Genomic DNA, 17,254 nt, shown 5'->3' with positions numbered 1-17,254 from the left:
TCTCCAAACGGGGGTCTTAAATGGGGACTAGGAGATATCATAATAGTAACAATAATAGCATCTAATGTTGAGTGATTATCATTTCCCATACATGCGTCCTTTACATGTATTTTTGCATTTAATCCTCACAACAACGCAGTGAGGTAGTGATTATTTTTATCCCCACTTTATAGATGAGGAAACTGAACAATAGAGAGATTAAAGGCAAGTAGCTGAGATTCAAACTCAGGTCACTTTAATTTTAAAATGCATGTTTCTACTTTAATATGTGGTTAAGTACATAGATTCTGGTGATAAACTGACTAGGTTCAAATCCTGGCTTATGCCAGATACTATTTTTTGGCCTTGGGCAAGTTTTGTTACTTCTCTGTCTGTTTCTCCATCTGTAAAATGGGGATATTAACAGTACCTACCTCATGGGGTTTTTGTAAAGTTTAAATATATAAATTGATGTATGTGGAGTGCTTGCGTTTAGAACAGGGCTTGGTATAAAAAGGAGGTTGATATTATTAGAGTATTCGTATTATTACTACTATCACTATTATCATTATTTAGCAAAGCTTTGGAAAGCTCCACTGGTTATCCTGCTTTCTTCCTTCTGTTCCCTGCTTCTTAATCCCCTTTGAGAATTACCATTCTAGATTTTTGTTCCCACCTTATATTTATCTATTTTTGGATTAACACTTCACCAATATGGAGGGTAACTGTAGGAGTACCATTGTCTTCAACCCAGCTGTATATCTCTGCTTCCCAGAACTTCCCTGCTGGTCACTTTTATATTCATAGTTTATTATTTAAACTCCTACTTTATATTTATGGGGGTGCACAGCAATGATCTGCAATATAGAAATAAACTGCCTAGGGGGAGGCAATCATTATTACTGGCACTGCTTCTTGCTACATGACTTTGCTGATCATTTCTTCCAATTAATTCTTTAAAGTTGATGGTTTACCGTGGTTTAATTTTGGATACAACGTACTAAATTTTTTCGCTGTAAAAATCATGACACAACCAAGAAAGCACAGTAGCAAACTGTTCTTGGCATAGATCTGTCTACTGGTCATCAGCCTTTTAAAAACCAGATGCTGTTTGAGAAAGGCCTGATTAGCTAGTGGTGTCGTAGCAAAGTGTGCACAGTTCTTTTTCACGTGGGCTAAAGAGAACTAAGCAATTCATTCTCAGTTTTAGTGGTTAAAGTAGAATGGAACAGAATGACTTGTAGGCAAGTTGGAATCTGTTTCATTTACCATCCCCCTCAAATTTATATTTTTCTTTTAAGAATTTATTATATAAAGCAGAAGGATAAACGATCCCACTTCCTTATTTGTCCACTTGATACAGTACATAGACTTCAAGTGCTGGTTTTGATTGCGGTCAATTTGAAGTTAGGGATTTTTTTTTTTTCCTGATGATTTATGATGTTAATGTGTTTTTTTCTTCTGAAGTAATTTAAAATAATACTTTAAAAGTTTTAGTCTGAAAATTTCTTCTTTTTTTGTCTTTTTTTCCCCTCCAGTCTACATTTGAATTTGCCAGTTTAGCTATGTGGATTGAAAAGTGATAATTAAGAGACAGCGATAGGAAAGGTTACAAAATTTGAGAGTCCTTGATTAGGGCACATTTTTATGTAAAGTCAAAGCAAAGATTTTGATTGTTCCCATGTGCTTCAATTATCATCAAACCAATCTTAAATTATCTTATACTTCTGAAGGTTCCAAATAAATTTAGATTTCCAGATATAGCAGATTGGAACATAGTAATTTACCATCTTTTCTGCCTATTGGACTTGTATTGTGGATCTGCTAGGCATCGAGTGCCATATTAAACATGTTCTTGCCACCAGCTTCTACAAAATTGATGTCTTTAATCAAGTCATGAATATAAATTTGATCAATGCTATTCTGTATGGATTAGGATCTAAGGATTTATGCATAAAAGTTATATATAAGAAGATACATCCTCACATATGCAGAGTCATGTTGGAGACATCCATGGGTTTCCTCATTTTCACACTTAGATTGCTAGGTTAGGTCAAAGCTAAATTCTAATTCCATATAGTTTTATGGAATAATCAGCCTTCTCTCTTTCCTAATCAGTTTCCAATTATTTAGCCCTTTTCCCCTAAAATCCATGGAGTAGAGTTAAGCACTGTCTTCCCTTTAATTTCATAGCTTATTTGAAGGAGCTTTGTAGGGAATGGAGCAAGATGACAGAGTACCAAGCATGAAAAAGACTGGGTTCTTGAATCTTATTTGCCTCCAGCTAAATTATTGGGGGATGCTGCAGTCATTATTATTCAAGAGTAAAGTGACACTGGAAAACAATGTATTTTTTCAAGGTAATCGTTCAAATTTATTTTAAAAGGAGAGGAGAGTTCTTTTTTGATATTATGGGAACAAAGGCAACAGTCAGGCATTTCTTTGGCTAACTCATGCAATCCTAGAGTAAAATATAAGCCCAGGTTACTTTGATAGGATTTAAAGGAGTAAAAACATATGTGAATACAATGATACTAGATCTGTGTAATTCTGAATAATAAAATAAAGATTAAGATGATACTATTGGTCCCTCAAGTACTGGTATTTAAACTTTAAAAATCAATCAAGAGAGAAGATTAAGTGGTTTTTCTTTGGTACAAAAAATGTAAAGCTAAGACCAAATTGTTCTATTTTCACAGATTTAAGATACAAAGAATGATATTTAAAGACATTAAAATGGCTCTTAAATGCTCTTCAGTTTGTAAAGAATCTCCTATGAAGTACACTTAGAAGAAATCCCTGAGTACCTTAACTACTCTATTAGTATCTTCATAAACAAAGAGGAACAATTTAAAGTACTTAGCAAAAGCAGTATCTATGTATAAGACTCCCTCCAGAGTGCTTGTAAATTAGGCCACCAAATATTTAACGGGAGAAACAATACAGTCACAAAATTAAAATATGATAATTTGAACACATTAACCATTCAAATCAAAAAACCAGTCTCTTATGGTGTCTCTGTTTTGTTTTAGCCACTCGATATTGTTTTTCACTGTTTCCAGCACTTGCTCCCTAGGTTTCTGTCCTGCTCCAGCTTCTGGATATCTTTTGAAAAAGCTCTCCATCTATAAAAGAGAAGGAAATAAGAAAGTAATTTTAAGCCCAATTATTCTTCAAGGATTTTCTTTACACTCTGGATTTATTTCCTTCTTCCCTGGACATTCAGTATCACTGAATAACACTGCGATGCATTTTCTGGTGCATCATTTAGATTGAGCCCATCTCTCAGATTAGCAATCATTACCCATGGCTTTTGGACACCTGGCAGCATGTCACACAAAAAAGGCCCTGATGTATTGGGAAAGGAGAGCAGCACACTGGTGGCTGGCATGCTCTTTCTGCTGCTTCGGGTTTCTCAATTTTCTGCACATTCCCCAAGGTGTTCCCTGGAAAATCTGGTCTGTGAAATGATGGCTTTGCTTAGCCTTTCATTCCAGGAATCTGGAATATTTTAATACGCGTTCAGTTCATTTATTGAGGGCTCATCAAAAAATATCTGTTAAACTTGGTTCATTTTCCCTCTTCCCTCCAAAATCCTCCCCCAAACTCCACCATAGTAGTATTTGTTATTTATAAAAATAAGGATTATTCTGTTTCTTAATACAGAGGAATGTAACATTCCAATATCTAATACAGGTACTGAAAATTCATACAATCTCTATTTGTGCAACATTAATGAACATTCCCTACCCCCCTGGGAATTGAGATATTTGAAATCTGAAAGATTTGGGCTTAGTTTTGAAATTCCAAAACTATGAATTCAGAAAGGAATCAAATCTTGACCAGCTTATCCCAGGATTACATTTACCTGGAAAGGGGAGACATACTGTTCATGCTTTGGTAAACCAAATGGTCTCATGGAGCCTTCTAATCCTCCCAAGGCCTCACGTTTCTCAACTCTTAAACTTTATTTATTTCTTGGTTGTTTGAATTTTTTTCAGTTTAGAAAAAACTAGGTGTACATTTAATTATATATAAGAATTATTTCTTTTTTCTTGTCTTCTGGGATCTGAATAGAGAAAATATCACTTCTCCTAGAAAAAAAATTAATTCTGTTCCTTCCTTGACAAGTATAGAGGAATTTATCTTCATACCTGCCAGAGTTGTAGTTCAGTGTTGAATGGCTCTGCTATAGTGACAATCCGGCCAAGGTTTCTGTTATTGAGTGTATATCTGAAGAGAAATTTAGGGGAGGAAAAGAGTATGTAAGTGCCCAGAACTTTAAATATTTTCTCTAAATGCAGGCATATCCTTTTTATTTTGGGAGTTTTTTAAAAAGTAATTTTCAAAGTACAGAAAGTACAAAACAGAGTAAGTAAACATATTTAATTTAAAATCCAATTCAGGAGAAATTCTCAGCAAATTCTACACTTCTTTTTGTAGACATATCCACACCACTTACTCAGAGATGGTAGACTGCTTGTTACATTCCCCAAACCTGTTCTCCTTTTTTCCTGCACACATGAGAACCACAGTCAGATGACATTTCTCAGCCTTCCTCATAGCTAGGTGCAGACAGGTGATCCAGTTCTCATCAGTGGAATATGAACAAAAGTGATATATTCGGGGCTTCCTTGGTGGCGCAGTGGTTAAGAATCCGCCTGCCAATGCAGGGGGCATGGGTTCCAGCCCTGGTCCGGGAAGATCCCACATGCTGCGGAGCAACTAAGCCCGTGTGCCACAACTACTGAGCCTGTGCCCTAGAGACCGCAAGCCACAACTACTGAAGCCTGTGTGCCTAGAGCCCATGCTGCGCAACAAGAGAAGCCACCACAATGAGAAGCCCGCACACCACAACAAAGAGTAGCCCCTGCTCGCCACAACTAGAGAGAGCCCACGCACAACAACGAAGACCCAATGCAGCCAAAATAATAAATAAATGATTAATTTTTTAAAAAAAGAAGTGATATGTTCAACTTCCACCTCCTTGCTTAAGTAAAGGGAAATTGCTTGCCTTGGACTTATTTTTCCCCCTCCCCTTTTTCCAAACTTCAACCACACAGATAGAATAAGGTCAGACTACCCTAACAACTTGGAATGCTCATTTCAGGAGACCAATCTGAGTGAGAAATAATTATTTATGTCCTTTAAGCTGCTGCATTTCTGTGTTTCTGTTACAGCAGAATAGCTCTATCACCTTTATCCTAACTAACACTTCCTGTCTTCCTGCAGGTACAGGAATTTGAATATAGGCCATTTATTCTGCTTTCAAAAAGCTTTATTAGCTGCTTGCATATTTGGGGTTATGATCTATATCAGTCTGCTAAGCAAAGACACTTGAAGCTGGGTGCAAAGATAGCACTTTTGAGATAATATTCTATTCCTATCTCTTTTGCATTTTCTCTCTTAAAGAACAAGAATCAGAAATTTCTTTATAGACCAAAATACAAATCATTGTAATACAGGTAAAAATTTCATCCCAATTAATCACAGTGTAAGAAAAATAATCACAAGAATTATGTATAAACCTTGAACTGTTAGAATGTTGGGGAAAGATAAAGGAAAATATATCAATATATAAAGAGGTAAACAGGAGAAATTTTACATTTAAAATTTATCACATAACAGAAGCAGAAATCGTGAAATAAAAAGTAATAAAGTGTGTCACATACACATTACAAAATTTTATACTAAAGAAAAACTGCCATAAAATTAAAAATTTATTATTTTGTTTTAAAAAGGGCAAATATTTTCACTATAAAAAGAACGCTTACAATAGGGAGAAATATGCCAACATGAAATTAGTGAAGGAATGAATCAGCAGTTTTCAAAAGAAACCTAAAGAGAAAATGTATTAATGGAAACAGATGAAATGTTCTAATAATTATCCACAATTTCAGTATACCAGGTCCAGTGTTCACTCTTATCGCTGACACCATTGAATTTAAATCCATTATGTCTTTCATCTTTCTTCTCTTAGAAATCTAAGGCAAGCAGTTTCCCTTTACTTAATGTCATCAGCCATTATTCAAAATGTAAGAATCTCAGTCATCGATGCTCAACACTGTCCTTATAATGTGTGTACCTCCTTGCCTCTGACTTAGCTGTCTAGAGCTGCCCAACCTCTCAAACCCGCCACCTGACCCTCTGGAACTGCCCCTTTACAGGGAATACTACTTATTTGGAGAATGTTTATTTTCCCACATCCTCCATAGCACCAGGTCAGAAAGGGAATTGGTGTGGTCATGCTCCCCATTGTGGATTCCCAACCATTATTCCTCCACTCTCTCTTTAAGAACCTCTGTTCCTTCAAGTTATTCCCCTACATCTCATTTATGATACACTTTGGCACCTGACTCCTATCATCCTTTCTACTTCAGGCCATGATTTCAAGGTCCACATGGATGAAGATATAACAGCTTAGCGCCTTAGTTTCTTGACCTCCTCATTTCCAATGGTATTTTCTCCACTCTACTCCAGCCACCAATTCCCATCATCATACCTTGTGATTATCCATAGGTACTCTGACTCTAAAATTATTAATTTATGCATGCTCCATGACATAATTTACCATTCACTTTCCACTATGACCATTCTTTGACGTTATCTGGATTTCTGACCCATTGACCATCCCTACCCCTACTTTCTTCTGGATCATCAGCTCTTCCTTTGCTTTCACTTGTTTCCTTATATAGTTTAGATTCCATGGTCTACCATTTTCAGTAACATTTTTGCCTAAGCCCTAAGCGCCCTTATATTTCAGTAATTTGAGTCTGGCAAAACTCCAGCTTTGGGTGAAATTAACTGCTCATTTCCTTTGTTTGTACCACGTAGACACATTCTGTCAAGGGAGGTCACCCAACATTCCCCATATTCTATATATACTATATATATATACTATAACTATATATACTATATACTATAAATTCATGGCTGTCAATCTTAAATGGGCCCTTCACATTGACAGTCCTGCATTATCCTGGTCAACTCATTCTCTTCCTCTTTGAATTGCCTTTTGCAAATGTTTTCACTCTCTTAAAACCTCCAAACACTCTCCCTCTTCCCTTCCTCCTCAGATGATCTTGTCTTCTAATTCACGGAGAAAATACATAGTAACCTCTACATCTTTTAGCTTACAAACATATAAATATACCTGTTTTCCTTCTATCATCTGTGCTTTGGTTCCTATTTCTCCCTCACTTTCTCAAAAACATTAATTTTTTAAAAATCTTTTTCCTGTCTTACATATTAAATCTCTCACTCTTCACTGGATCTGTCTCATCAGCTTTTAAGTATATTAAACATATTAAAATAACTTCCATATAAAAAAAGGGAAGATCCTCTCCCTTGATCTAGCATCGCTCTCTTAATATCTTCTCTCACCTCCCCATTCATAGTCAAACTTTTCAAGAGGCTTCTCTACATTTCTTGCCTCCATTGTGTTACTACTGACTGTTATTTGCTTCCATTTGAGTTTTGCCCCCACCACTCCACTGAAAGACTCTTTCTGAGTTACCAATAAGTTTAGTGAGCATTTTTATTCTTTGATTTATTCAAACCTTAAGCAGCATTTGGCAAGGGACTCTAACTTCCTTGAAACAATCTCCGCTTTAACATCTCAAAGGAGACTCAAAAGGCATATATATATATAGATAGATAGATAGATAGATAGATCTGAACTCATGGTTCTTCTGCAAACTTTTTCTGGAAATTTAGACATTTTATTCTTGTCACCTCACTTGCCTCCCATTTCTAATCTACCAAATTCTAAATGTTCTTATCTTTTCATCTTCACCATTACATCCATAGTACAGTGTCTCACTGTCTTTTGCTGGGACTACTCCAATAGCTCTAATTGCTTTCCTCAAATTCGCTCTGGTCTGTGCTTTACTTTACCACCAGAGCTTTCTTTTCAGAGTAAAATTGATCATTTTACTTTCTTACTTAAAACCCTGTAGTGACCTTATCATTGCTCTTAGAACAAAAGCCCAAATCTTAATGTGACCCTGAAAAACTTAGCCCTTATCTTTCCTCTTTTCTGATAGTAGGCATTCAACCAGGAAAGCTTTGCCTCCTGTTCATATAATTCACTCCTGTCCTTCCTTCAGAATTCAGCTCAATCATCACTCCCTTAGGAAAGCCCTTAACCTTCAATTTCTCTTGACTTGGTCAATTTCCCCATTACACTCTTTTCGGTGTGCCCTGAACCTCTTCTATTTGTAGTTATTACAGTTTTAACTGTATTACATGTATTTGTGTGATTCTTTACTTAATATTGATCTTCATTATTAGACTCTAAGCTCCATGAGAACAGAGAACCAGATCTGTTTCTCCTTGTATACTGTTGTACTTTGAGTACCAAGCACTGTGCCTAGCACATAGTAGATGCTCCACAATATTTACAGGATGAAAGAATTATAATTTAAAATGAGATACTAGTTTTCACATACTCAATTAGCAAGAATATTTTAAAATGACAGCACTGAGTATTGTCAAGGGTTGGAAAAATAGTCAAAGTTAATAGTAAATTTTGTTGTGGATGACAGTTTTGCAGCACTCATCAGAAACTCTAAAAATGAACACATCCTTTAACACAGCAATGTTACTTCTACTATTATTATTATTATTATTTTTTTTTGCGGTACGCGGGCCTCTCACTGCTGTGGCCTCACCCCTTGCAGAGCACAGGCTCTGGACGCTCAGGCTCAGCGGCCATGGCTCACGGGCCCAGCCGCTCCGTGGCATGTGGGATCCTCCCGGGCCGGGGCACGAACCCGTGTCCCCCGCACCGGCAGGCGGACTCTCAACCACTGCGCCACCAGGGAAGCCCTACTATTATTTTTATCCTAAGGAAATTCTCAAGGATGTTCAAAGAGAACAGAGGTTCAGTTTCAAAGATGTTCATGAGTACATCATTTATACAGTGGAAAGTTTGGAACAATTTTATTATCCAGCAGATGGAGATTGGCTAAGTAAACTAAGATGTATCTACACATTGAAATATGACTGAGAATTTAAAATAACATCGAAGAAGCATACTTAAAGACATGAAAAGATATCCACAATATAGGATAATGTAAGAAAAAGCAGGTTATAAAACCGTATGTCTGGGCTTCCCTGGTGGCGCAGTGGTTGAGAGTCCGCCTGCCGATGCAGGGGACGCGGGTTCATGCCCCAGTCCGGGAAGATCCCACATGCCGCGGAGCGGCTAGGCCCGTGAGCCATGGACACTGAGTCTGCGCGTCCGGAGCCTGTGCTCCGCAATGGGAGAGGCCACAAAAGTGTGAGGCCCGCATACCACAAACAAAACAAAACAAAATAAAAACCATATGTCTAATATAATTCTATTTCTGTAAATAAATGAACAGCCATAGAAACATGACTCAAGGAGAAACAGTGTGACAACAGAGGTTATTTTTAGGTGGTGGGTTTATGGGTGATTTTTGTATCCTTATTTTTGCTTATCTGCATTTTGTGCAAAACAATACACACCTATTTTATAATAAGAAAATTGAGATTTTAAAAAAGGAAATCACACAAAGTTCCAGTAATGATATTTTACAGATTCAAAGAAAGTCTGTTATTACAGGTAAGAAAACAGTTTTTCCAGTGACTTTCTATAATTTCTATAATATTCCTCTTCTGTTTTGTTCTTTGTGAAAAAAAATTGAAGAATATATTTAGAAACTAGCAATGAATAGATTGAATAAAAACTGCAACTACCTGTATAAATATCAGAAATATAAAAACAAAATATGTTCATTCCAAGAAACCATCATATGAAGTGTACCATTTAAGGGGAAATATGCTGTATATTTATCATATTTGATTACTTTTAAAACTAAAATAAGGATTTAATTATATCTTAAATATTTTGAAAAATAATTATGTAAAAATAATCTTCTTGGATTTAATATTTATGTAAGTACTATTATGTTATCCAGAAGAAATGGTTTTGATGCACTTAAAACTTTTAGTTAAGTGCTTAATAAATTATCTTGTTTATGAGATACTGTTTAAATGACTTCAGTCATGTCCCATTGACTTAATTTTTCATTCATAGTCATAAATTTAAATCAAACTTTATCACACCACTCTATATTGGCTTATTGAGTTCGTTCAACTTCATAGTTTCATGTAAGAGTTTAATGGAATAAACAAAAGCAAATAATAATTTCTGAAGTATCTTTGGAACTTTGTGGTTAAGTCTCAAAGTGGAAAGGACATTAGTGGTGTGGCCATCAGCTGTCATAAAAATCACGTAACAAAAGCTTTATAAAAAAGCAGCTTATTTATTTTAAGATGACAATAAGAAACAAAGGCAATAAAACCACACATTCTGAAGCCTGGAAAACATTTAAGAGTTTGAAAATATTTGGCTAATGCTTGGATCATTTCTGTTTAATTTGCCTTATCCAATTTTAATGGGGAAATTATATATTTTTCAAATTAACCATAATTAATATTGGGCTTTTTTGTATCTGACATGTGGTTATTATATAATTTTATGTTTTAGGCTATTTGAAATGATACGAGAATTAGATCATTAGACTATGAAGAAATATTAAAAGCCTTGGGAGAGGGTTTTGGAACTAGCACTGCAAATACTTCATCATTTTGTTTTTCCTGAAAATTTCAACATTAGGTCTAATAGATTTATTTTAAGGCCAACTGTTTATGACTTTATGGCAATGTAACACCTGTTCTTTTTCCTACTTCTTAATTCTTAAGAGGTATAACAATGAGCTAATTTTTAAAAATGAAATATGCATTATTTGAAATAACTCACATGACAGCAATTCAAATAAGCCTTGAGAAATATTCTGTTCAATAAACAATAAGGAAGTGCCCACTTTATTATGTAAAATAGAATATTATTTACTTATATTTTCACAATAATTTAATAGTAAGCATTTTTCTTCATCTACATAGGTTTCTTACAGCATGTACCAAAAAAAAAGTTGCGTAGTCTTTTCGATTAAAACAAAATACACAGTACGTGTCATTAGCCATATCTCTTTCAAAATGGAAAGTACTACCTTGCATAATATGAACTATTACCTCCAGATAACATGTTTTCAATAGGTAGATTTATTAATTCTAAACCAAATTAGTTTATTGAAACAATTATAAACAGATGAACAGAGCATCATATACACACCACACACACACATACACAAGCATGCCAATCAATCTTCATAGAAATGGGTGAGCAGTTACATTCAATAGTTGCAATAATACAAAAGGCAAAAATTTATCACAAGTAAGCAAAAGCAATGCAGGGTATCTTTGCTGAGAGCTAGAGATATAATTTGGATCTCAGAAGGATAAGAAATGTGAATGAACATAATGGCACACTGGTTAATTGTAGGGTAGAAAAGAGTATAGAAATAAAAAGTTATCTTTGCAGTTAATATTTCTGATAAGGTGGTCATTATGCACTAGGCAGTGCTGAAGGGAAGACAGGAGAGATTAGGAGGAGATGACACAGGCCATTTCTTGGTATGGGGATTATAGATGGTATAGTTCTTTGGTCAGTGTTTACATATTTGTTTGGGACATATAATCTATATTTTATACTCTGTCAAAGAAGTATCTTTTTAATGGAAATAAGCATTAAATTTAGAGGATCAAGACCAAGAGTAGCAACATTTCTTCCATATGAGGCGGAAGAAATAAGAAATTTAGGAAAGCATCTCTTTAGCTCATTTGCTCATCTCTTGTCCTTGCTCCTTATTTTAAAACTGCTATTGCCCAGGAAATATAGTTTGCTTTTAAGAAGGGAGGAATTGGGAGATTGGGATTGACATATATACACTATTGATGCTATGTATAAAATAGACAACTAATGAGAACATACTGTATAGCACAGGGAACTCTACTTAATGCACTGTGGTGACCTAAATGGGAAGGAAATCCAAAAAAAGAGGGGATATATGTATATGTATAGCTGGTTCACTTTGCTGTACAGTAGAAACTAATACAACATTTTAAAACAACTATACTCCAATAAAAAATAATTTTAAAAAAAAGAAATTTTCAAAATACCTAAAGCTTAATTATCTGGTTAAGGGTGGCAAAAGTTATCCATATGAACTCAGTAAGATGTAGGGCTCTAATGGGAACCCAGGTCCAGGAATTATCATTTCGTTTTCATTAAAAATTAATTGAGAACTAAATATGTGCCTGGCATTATGCTAGGTGCTAGCACAATAGGCAGAATTAACTTGTTTTAACCAAACTAAAAATAATGCTTAGTCATCTTTGCAGATTTCAAAATTCTGTTGATCAGTTGGAAACACTACTTTCCAGAAAATGAATTATGCTTAAAATTAACTAGTACATTGCTTCCCTGGAAGGAAAATACCATGATCCTTACCTCTGATAATATGCCATTTCAGATATCGTATAGATGTCAGAGAAAGCACAGAAAAGAGAAAAAGAAAGAACTTGTAGATGGTATCAGACAGAACAATAAACCATTATCTGATCATCCCACCTGTTGACTAGATATTCCCAGTTGAGCTGTATCCAATTCCAGGCCATAGTCTTCCCATAGCTATTATATGAGATGTATCGAATGACTGTAAACACATCCTGAGTTTTAATAAGATTTGAGTCCTTGAGCAAATCCAGATATCTAAGAGAAGCCAAACAAACACAATTCAAAATGAACTTTTAGTGTTCACCCTTAGCTAAATTCCAATAGAACATCGCTTTCATTCCAGTAATTCAATTCTTGAGTCACCAATTGACACAGTCAATTAAGCAAGACAAATGATAAAACAGAATTTAATATTTTCTAAAATATTTAACTTTTTAAAGAACAACCTATAATTTTGAGGACTAGTGTAATGTAAACTTTAGGAACATTTAAATTATTTTGGAGGTACTAAAAACAACCACAATTTCAACTATTAATTTAAAAAATTATTTGTATTTATTTAATAGAAGTACTTCATCCATTTTACCTGGTTATTCAATTATACTAAAAAACCCCCCAAAACCCAGCAAATTAAAGGAAAGTACTTATATTATTATTTTATATGGGATTACAGTTGTCTTATTTGCTCTTCCCTAGATTGTAAAAAACAACTTTCTAATGTAACTTGTATGGTTGGATTAATTGGCTATAATTATGGTATAATGCAAATAAGTGCAAGATAAATTAAGTGACCAAATCAATAGATTTTTATTAAATTTATGCCGTGGCTGTACCCAGAGGGAATATCTGAACGTGCTCTGGTAAACTTCCAGAAACTGCACTGGTGTGGTGGGCTCCTGAATTTTGTACAATTTATCTCTTATCCTCTAGTTCACAAGAGTCTTAGTAAGGCATCTAAGTACTTGGTAATTTTCTCATCATATACAATTAGCACAATGCCATCAAAGTAATGAATCAATATAATGTTTTGTGGAATGTCAAGATGATCAAGTTCTTGATATCTTAGGGCAGAGAGAAGAATTCACATATAGCCCTAAGGTGAGATGGTGAAAATGTATTGTTAGCCCTGCTAAGTAAAAGCAAACTGCTTTTGGTAGTCCTTACAGATTGGTTATTGCCTTGTAATTTACTATTTATATTCTGCTTCTCCCAGGAACCTTTAAGTTTCTCAAGGATAGATTTCATTCTTGTTCATTTTTATTCCCACAATCTATACACCTGTACATAGAAAGGACATCTTAAGTGTTGTTTAAATGAATGAAGTAAATAACTCAGAAGCCATAACTAAGGAAAAAATAAAAAAGGCAGAAGCTAGTTGATTTGGGACATAGATGTGGAGTGGGAGAACATTCATAAATGGGCTTCAAGCAGTCTTTGTACCTTCTGAGTGGAATGTAAATACCTTTTGGGTGTGTGTCTATGCATGTTGTGGCAGACACTCCTCTGCTGACAGAGACCAGTTTTGTTCTGGGCTTGGGTCAAGGTATCCTTGATCCTAGGGAAGGTAAACTACTACCCCATCCTCAGAATATCATGATTGGCCCAAATCAGTCAAAGGAATTCAAGTTCATCCTAGTCAGCAAATGATCAAATGGTAGATCCAGAGTATAACCCAGAATGATCAAGGGTGACCTAGTTCTGGATTATGAGGGGAAGTGGAGATAACTGACCTCTTATCATAAAAGACAGAGCCTTGTGAGGAGGAGCTCTTTTGCTCCTGTCCTTCTTCCATTGAATGTGTTTGTGTGAAGGCAAAATGCTTGGAGCTCTGGAAGTCATAAGACGTCCAACATGTAGAGGATGGCAGAAAAGAAAGAGAAAGAGCCTAGGTCTTGGATGAAAATGTTGAACCACTGTACACAACTGGAAGCTCCCTACCTCCAGAATTTTTTATATGAGATTACATGTCTTTATTTTTTAAGCAACTCTTACAGGGATATTTTGTTTCTTGCCAGGAAAATAACTATTTAATAGATTTTCTTGGAAACATCATCCATAATTAGCATTTTAAAGAGACTGTGACGTATAAATTATCAAGTACCAATACACGTAATTTTTTCAAAAGTTCCAGCTTACCTTGACAAAATAGTAACATTCTTCACTGATGCTAATCCATACAATAGCTTTTCTTTTTCTTGAGCTAATGAAGTTTTCTGGTATTGCTGAAGAGTGTAGTTCCATGAAGTCTCATTGCCAGAGTTCTGCATTCCATACCGATATACCAGAAGCCTGAGATTTACAGGAAGACTAGAAGAAGAAACAGTATTTCAGAGATTTTAATTCCTCATTTCTCAGTTTAAAGTCTTCCAGAAATGAAAACATGGTGAACAGTCACCTTACGGTCCCAGTTAGCCACGCCTGAAATAGCTGGGAAGCGTTGTTCAAGGCATCGCTGTCTCCCATCTTGCACGCGAGCCCTAATACAGAGGCACGGAGTAATCTAAGAAAAGAAACACACACAGAACTGGGGCCTTGACCACTTTTCAACATGTCTTAACATATACAAATGAATACTAAATGAATATTAATTTTTAAAAAGGTAAAAAATAACTTTGTGAGGTGGTCTCCAGTATCATTCCATCCCAGAGAATCTGCAATGGGCTTCACTTGATCTCGGAAGTATTTCTGAAATAAAAGCACCATGCAGAGTGAGTAATAATTTACTATTTAGCAACAGTCTCCCGTTTATTATAATCTACAGTTCCCTGTGGTAATCTTTTCCCCCACTAGCTCAGAGAACTTTGGGCCTGTCCTAGGAAAGGGATGTATTAAAGTTTTTATAACATTGTAATTTTACTTCAGTCCCGAACATAAGAACATCCTGGATCACTCTCTAATGTTTTATAGAACTTTGGGTAAGCCCCTTTTAACCTCCACTTCTTAGTTAACATGTGTAATAAATAGAATAACACCTGACATACTTACCTCACTAAGGAAGATTGCTCAAGTATCGATGAAATGATAACTAATATTTGTATATTGGCTTAGGATTTAAAAATGACATTTATATTATATGATTCTCACTATTCCATTACCATAGGCAGCCAACTGCTGACATTCCTATTGTACGAAGGAAACAAAGACTCACAAATATGAAAGCATTTGTCCAAGTTCTTTCATAAAGAAAGTGGAAGAGCTAGAGATTGGAATCCAGAATTTGTTTAAAATTACAAGTGTCCTGCAAAAGTGCTGCAGAAATCACAAAGCCAAGAAAAGCATTTAGAATGACTATCTTATAATAAAATCTCAATGTGGAAATAATAGCAGTAAGAATAAGGAAAAATTATGTCATATTTTGATGAGAATAGATTCATTTTAACATAGATAAATCCATTAAAAATAGGATCTAGTTTGTATCTATGGTTTAAAATGTTGTTTATTTTAAATTTATTTATTTATTTATTTTTGGCTGTGTTGGGTCTTCGTTTCTGTGTGAGGGCTTTCTCCAGTTGCGGAGAGCGGGGGCCATTCTTCATCGCCATGCGCAGGCCTCTTACTGTCGTGGCCTCTCTTGTTGCAGACCACAGGCTCCAGACGCGCAGGCTCAGTAGTTGTGGCTCACGGGCCTAGTTGCTCCGCGGCATGTGGGATCTTCCCAGACCAGGGCTCGAATCCGTGTCCCCTGCATTAGCAGGCGGATTCTCAACCACTGCGCCACCACGGAAGCCCCTAAAATGTTGTTTATTTTAAATAAAATATTAACTATTGTATTGCTTCTAACACTAAAATACACCTTTAAGTGGTATACTGAACCAGAAATACTGATACATTTCAAGTTGAAAAAACAAATAGCATCTCTTTGATTTGATTAGTCAAGTCATTATAATTTCCTTTGATTTCACTTGGCAGGCAAGATATGCTTTTGTGTTTCCCAGGAGCTCCTTCTCTCAGAAATCTTCCTATTCTGCTAATGGCTAAACATCTCCTTTCATAAGATATAGCATTAACATTACCTCAATCATAGGGTATAGCTCTTTATCATCTTCAAACATGCTAATAATATAGGTTACAGCTGAAATGACTCTCTGCCATGGTAAAAATTCCTCTTCCATTTTGAGATACTTGGTCAAGTTCAGAGCCTCCTTGTAATTTAGAAGTTGAGCTCTAAGAAAGAAAAAGAAAGCCCACAGTAAATTAAAAACCACAGACTAGTTTCCTTCGACTGAAAGTACTAATATGGGGATCATAGACTTCAATGTTAATGAGAACCCTTCCATTAAACAATTAAGAAAATGCATTACTGTTAAGGCCCAATCAAAGAGGTTTGTTCACAATGATGTATTAGAGCTTTCATATGTTCAGTAATAAAGGGGAAGAGAGAACATTAAGGTGTGCATTTGAAAAATTGCTATGGCAGAATTTTAGATAAAACGAAAGCCATTTAGCTATACAGTTAATATTGACAAATAGAAACTTTTAAATTTTAGGTTCACAAGCTGATTGTAGTATACAAATGCACCTTTATAAGTGTATTGTATTGAATTTTTTTACATTTGACATGAATAGGAAATATAACAGTACTCGAGAATTGTGAATGTTTAAAACATTCCAATTGAACTTATATTTACCATAAAAACATCTCCCTTTTTAATACATTTCCCAATAATAGTGATAAATAAAAATAGATTTTGTTTCTCAAAAAAGTGAAGTTACCATCGACATTTCAAAGTTTAAAGAGTTCGATTTCTTCCTCCTTAGAAAAGATTTTGGAACCTTTTGAAATAATGTTCTCAGAAATCTGTTATGCCTCAAATTTCAGCCTAGGTTTTGGAAAGAATCTTAGATAGGAATCCTGTCTTTCCAAATTACATTTTGAAAGTTAAAATTAAA

At 35.2% G+C, this 17,254-nt stretch overlaps 1 protein-coding gene across 1 annotated transcript in view; it reads right to left on the bottom strand.

Annotated features, from left to right (window-relative positions):
* Positions 1-2,336: 2,336 nt before the first annotated feature.
* Positions 2,337-17,254, bottom strand: part of ENPEP (glutamyl aminopeptidase) — a 104,985-nt gene continuing 90,067 nt past the window's right edge. Inside the window, exons 14-20 of the mRNA XM_060012892.1 lie at positions 16,378-16,528; positions 14,976-15,049; positions 14,760-14,864; positions 14,501-14,671; positions 12,479-12,619; positions 4,134-4,212; positions 2,337-3,104 (exon numbers count right to left, since the gene is read on the bottom strand). Of these exons, the coding sequence (XP_059868875.1) occupies positions 2,958-3,104; positions 4,134-4,212; positions 12,479-12,619; positions 14,501-14,671; positions 14,760-14,864; positions 14,976-15,049; positions 16,378-16,528 (868 nt within the window). The 3' untranslated portion in view covers positions 2,337-2,957. The remainder of the gene's footprint in view (positions 3,105-4,133; positions 4,213-12,478; positions 12,620-14,500; positions 14,672-14,759; positions 14,865-14,975; positions 15,050-16,377; positions 16,529-17,254) is intronic.

Source organism: Delphinus delphis, chromosome 5 (assembly GCF_949987515.2).
Source record: "Delphinus delphis chromosome 5, mDelDel1.2, whole genome shotgun sequence".
NCBI classification, from domain to species: domain Eukaryota; kingdom Metazoa; phylum Chordata; class Mammalia; order Artiodactyla; family Delphinidae; genus Delphinus; species Delphinus delphis.
The sequence above is the reverse complement of the archived record's forward strand: the minus strand, read 5'-3'. Positions and strand labels throughout refer to the sequence as shown.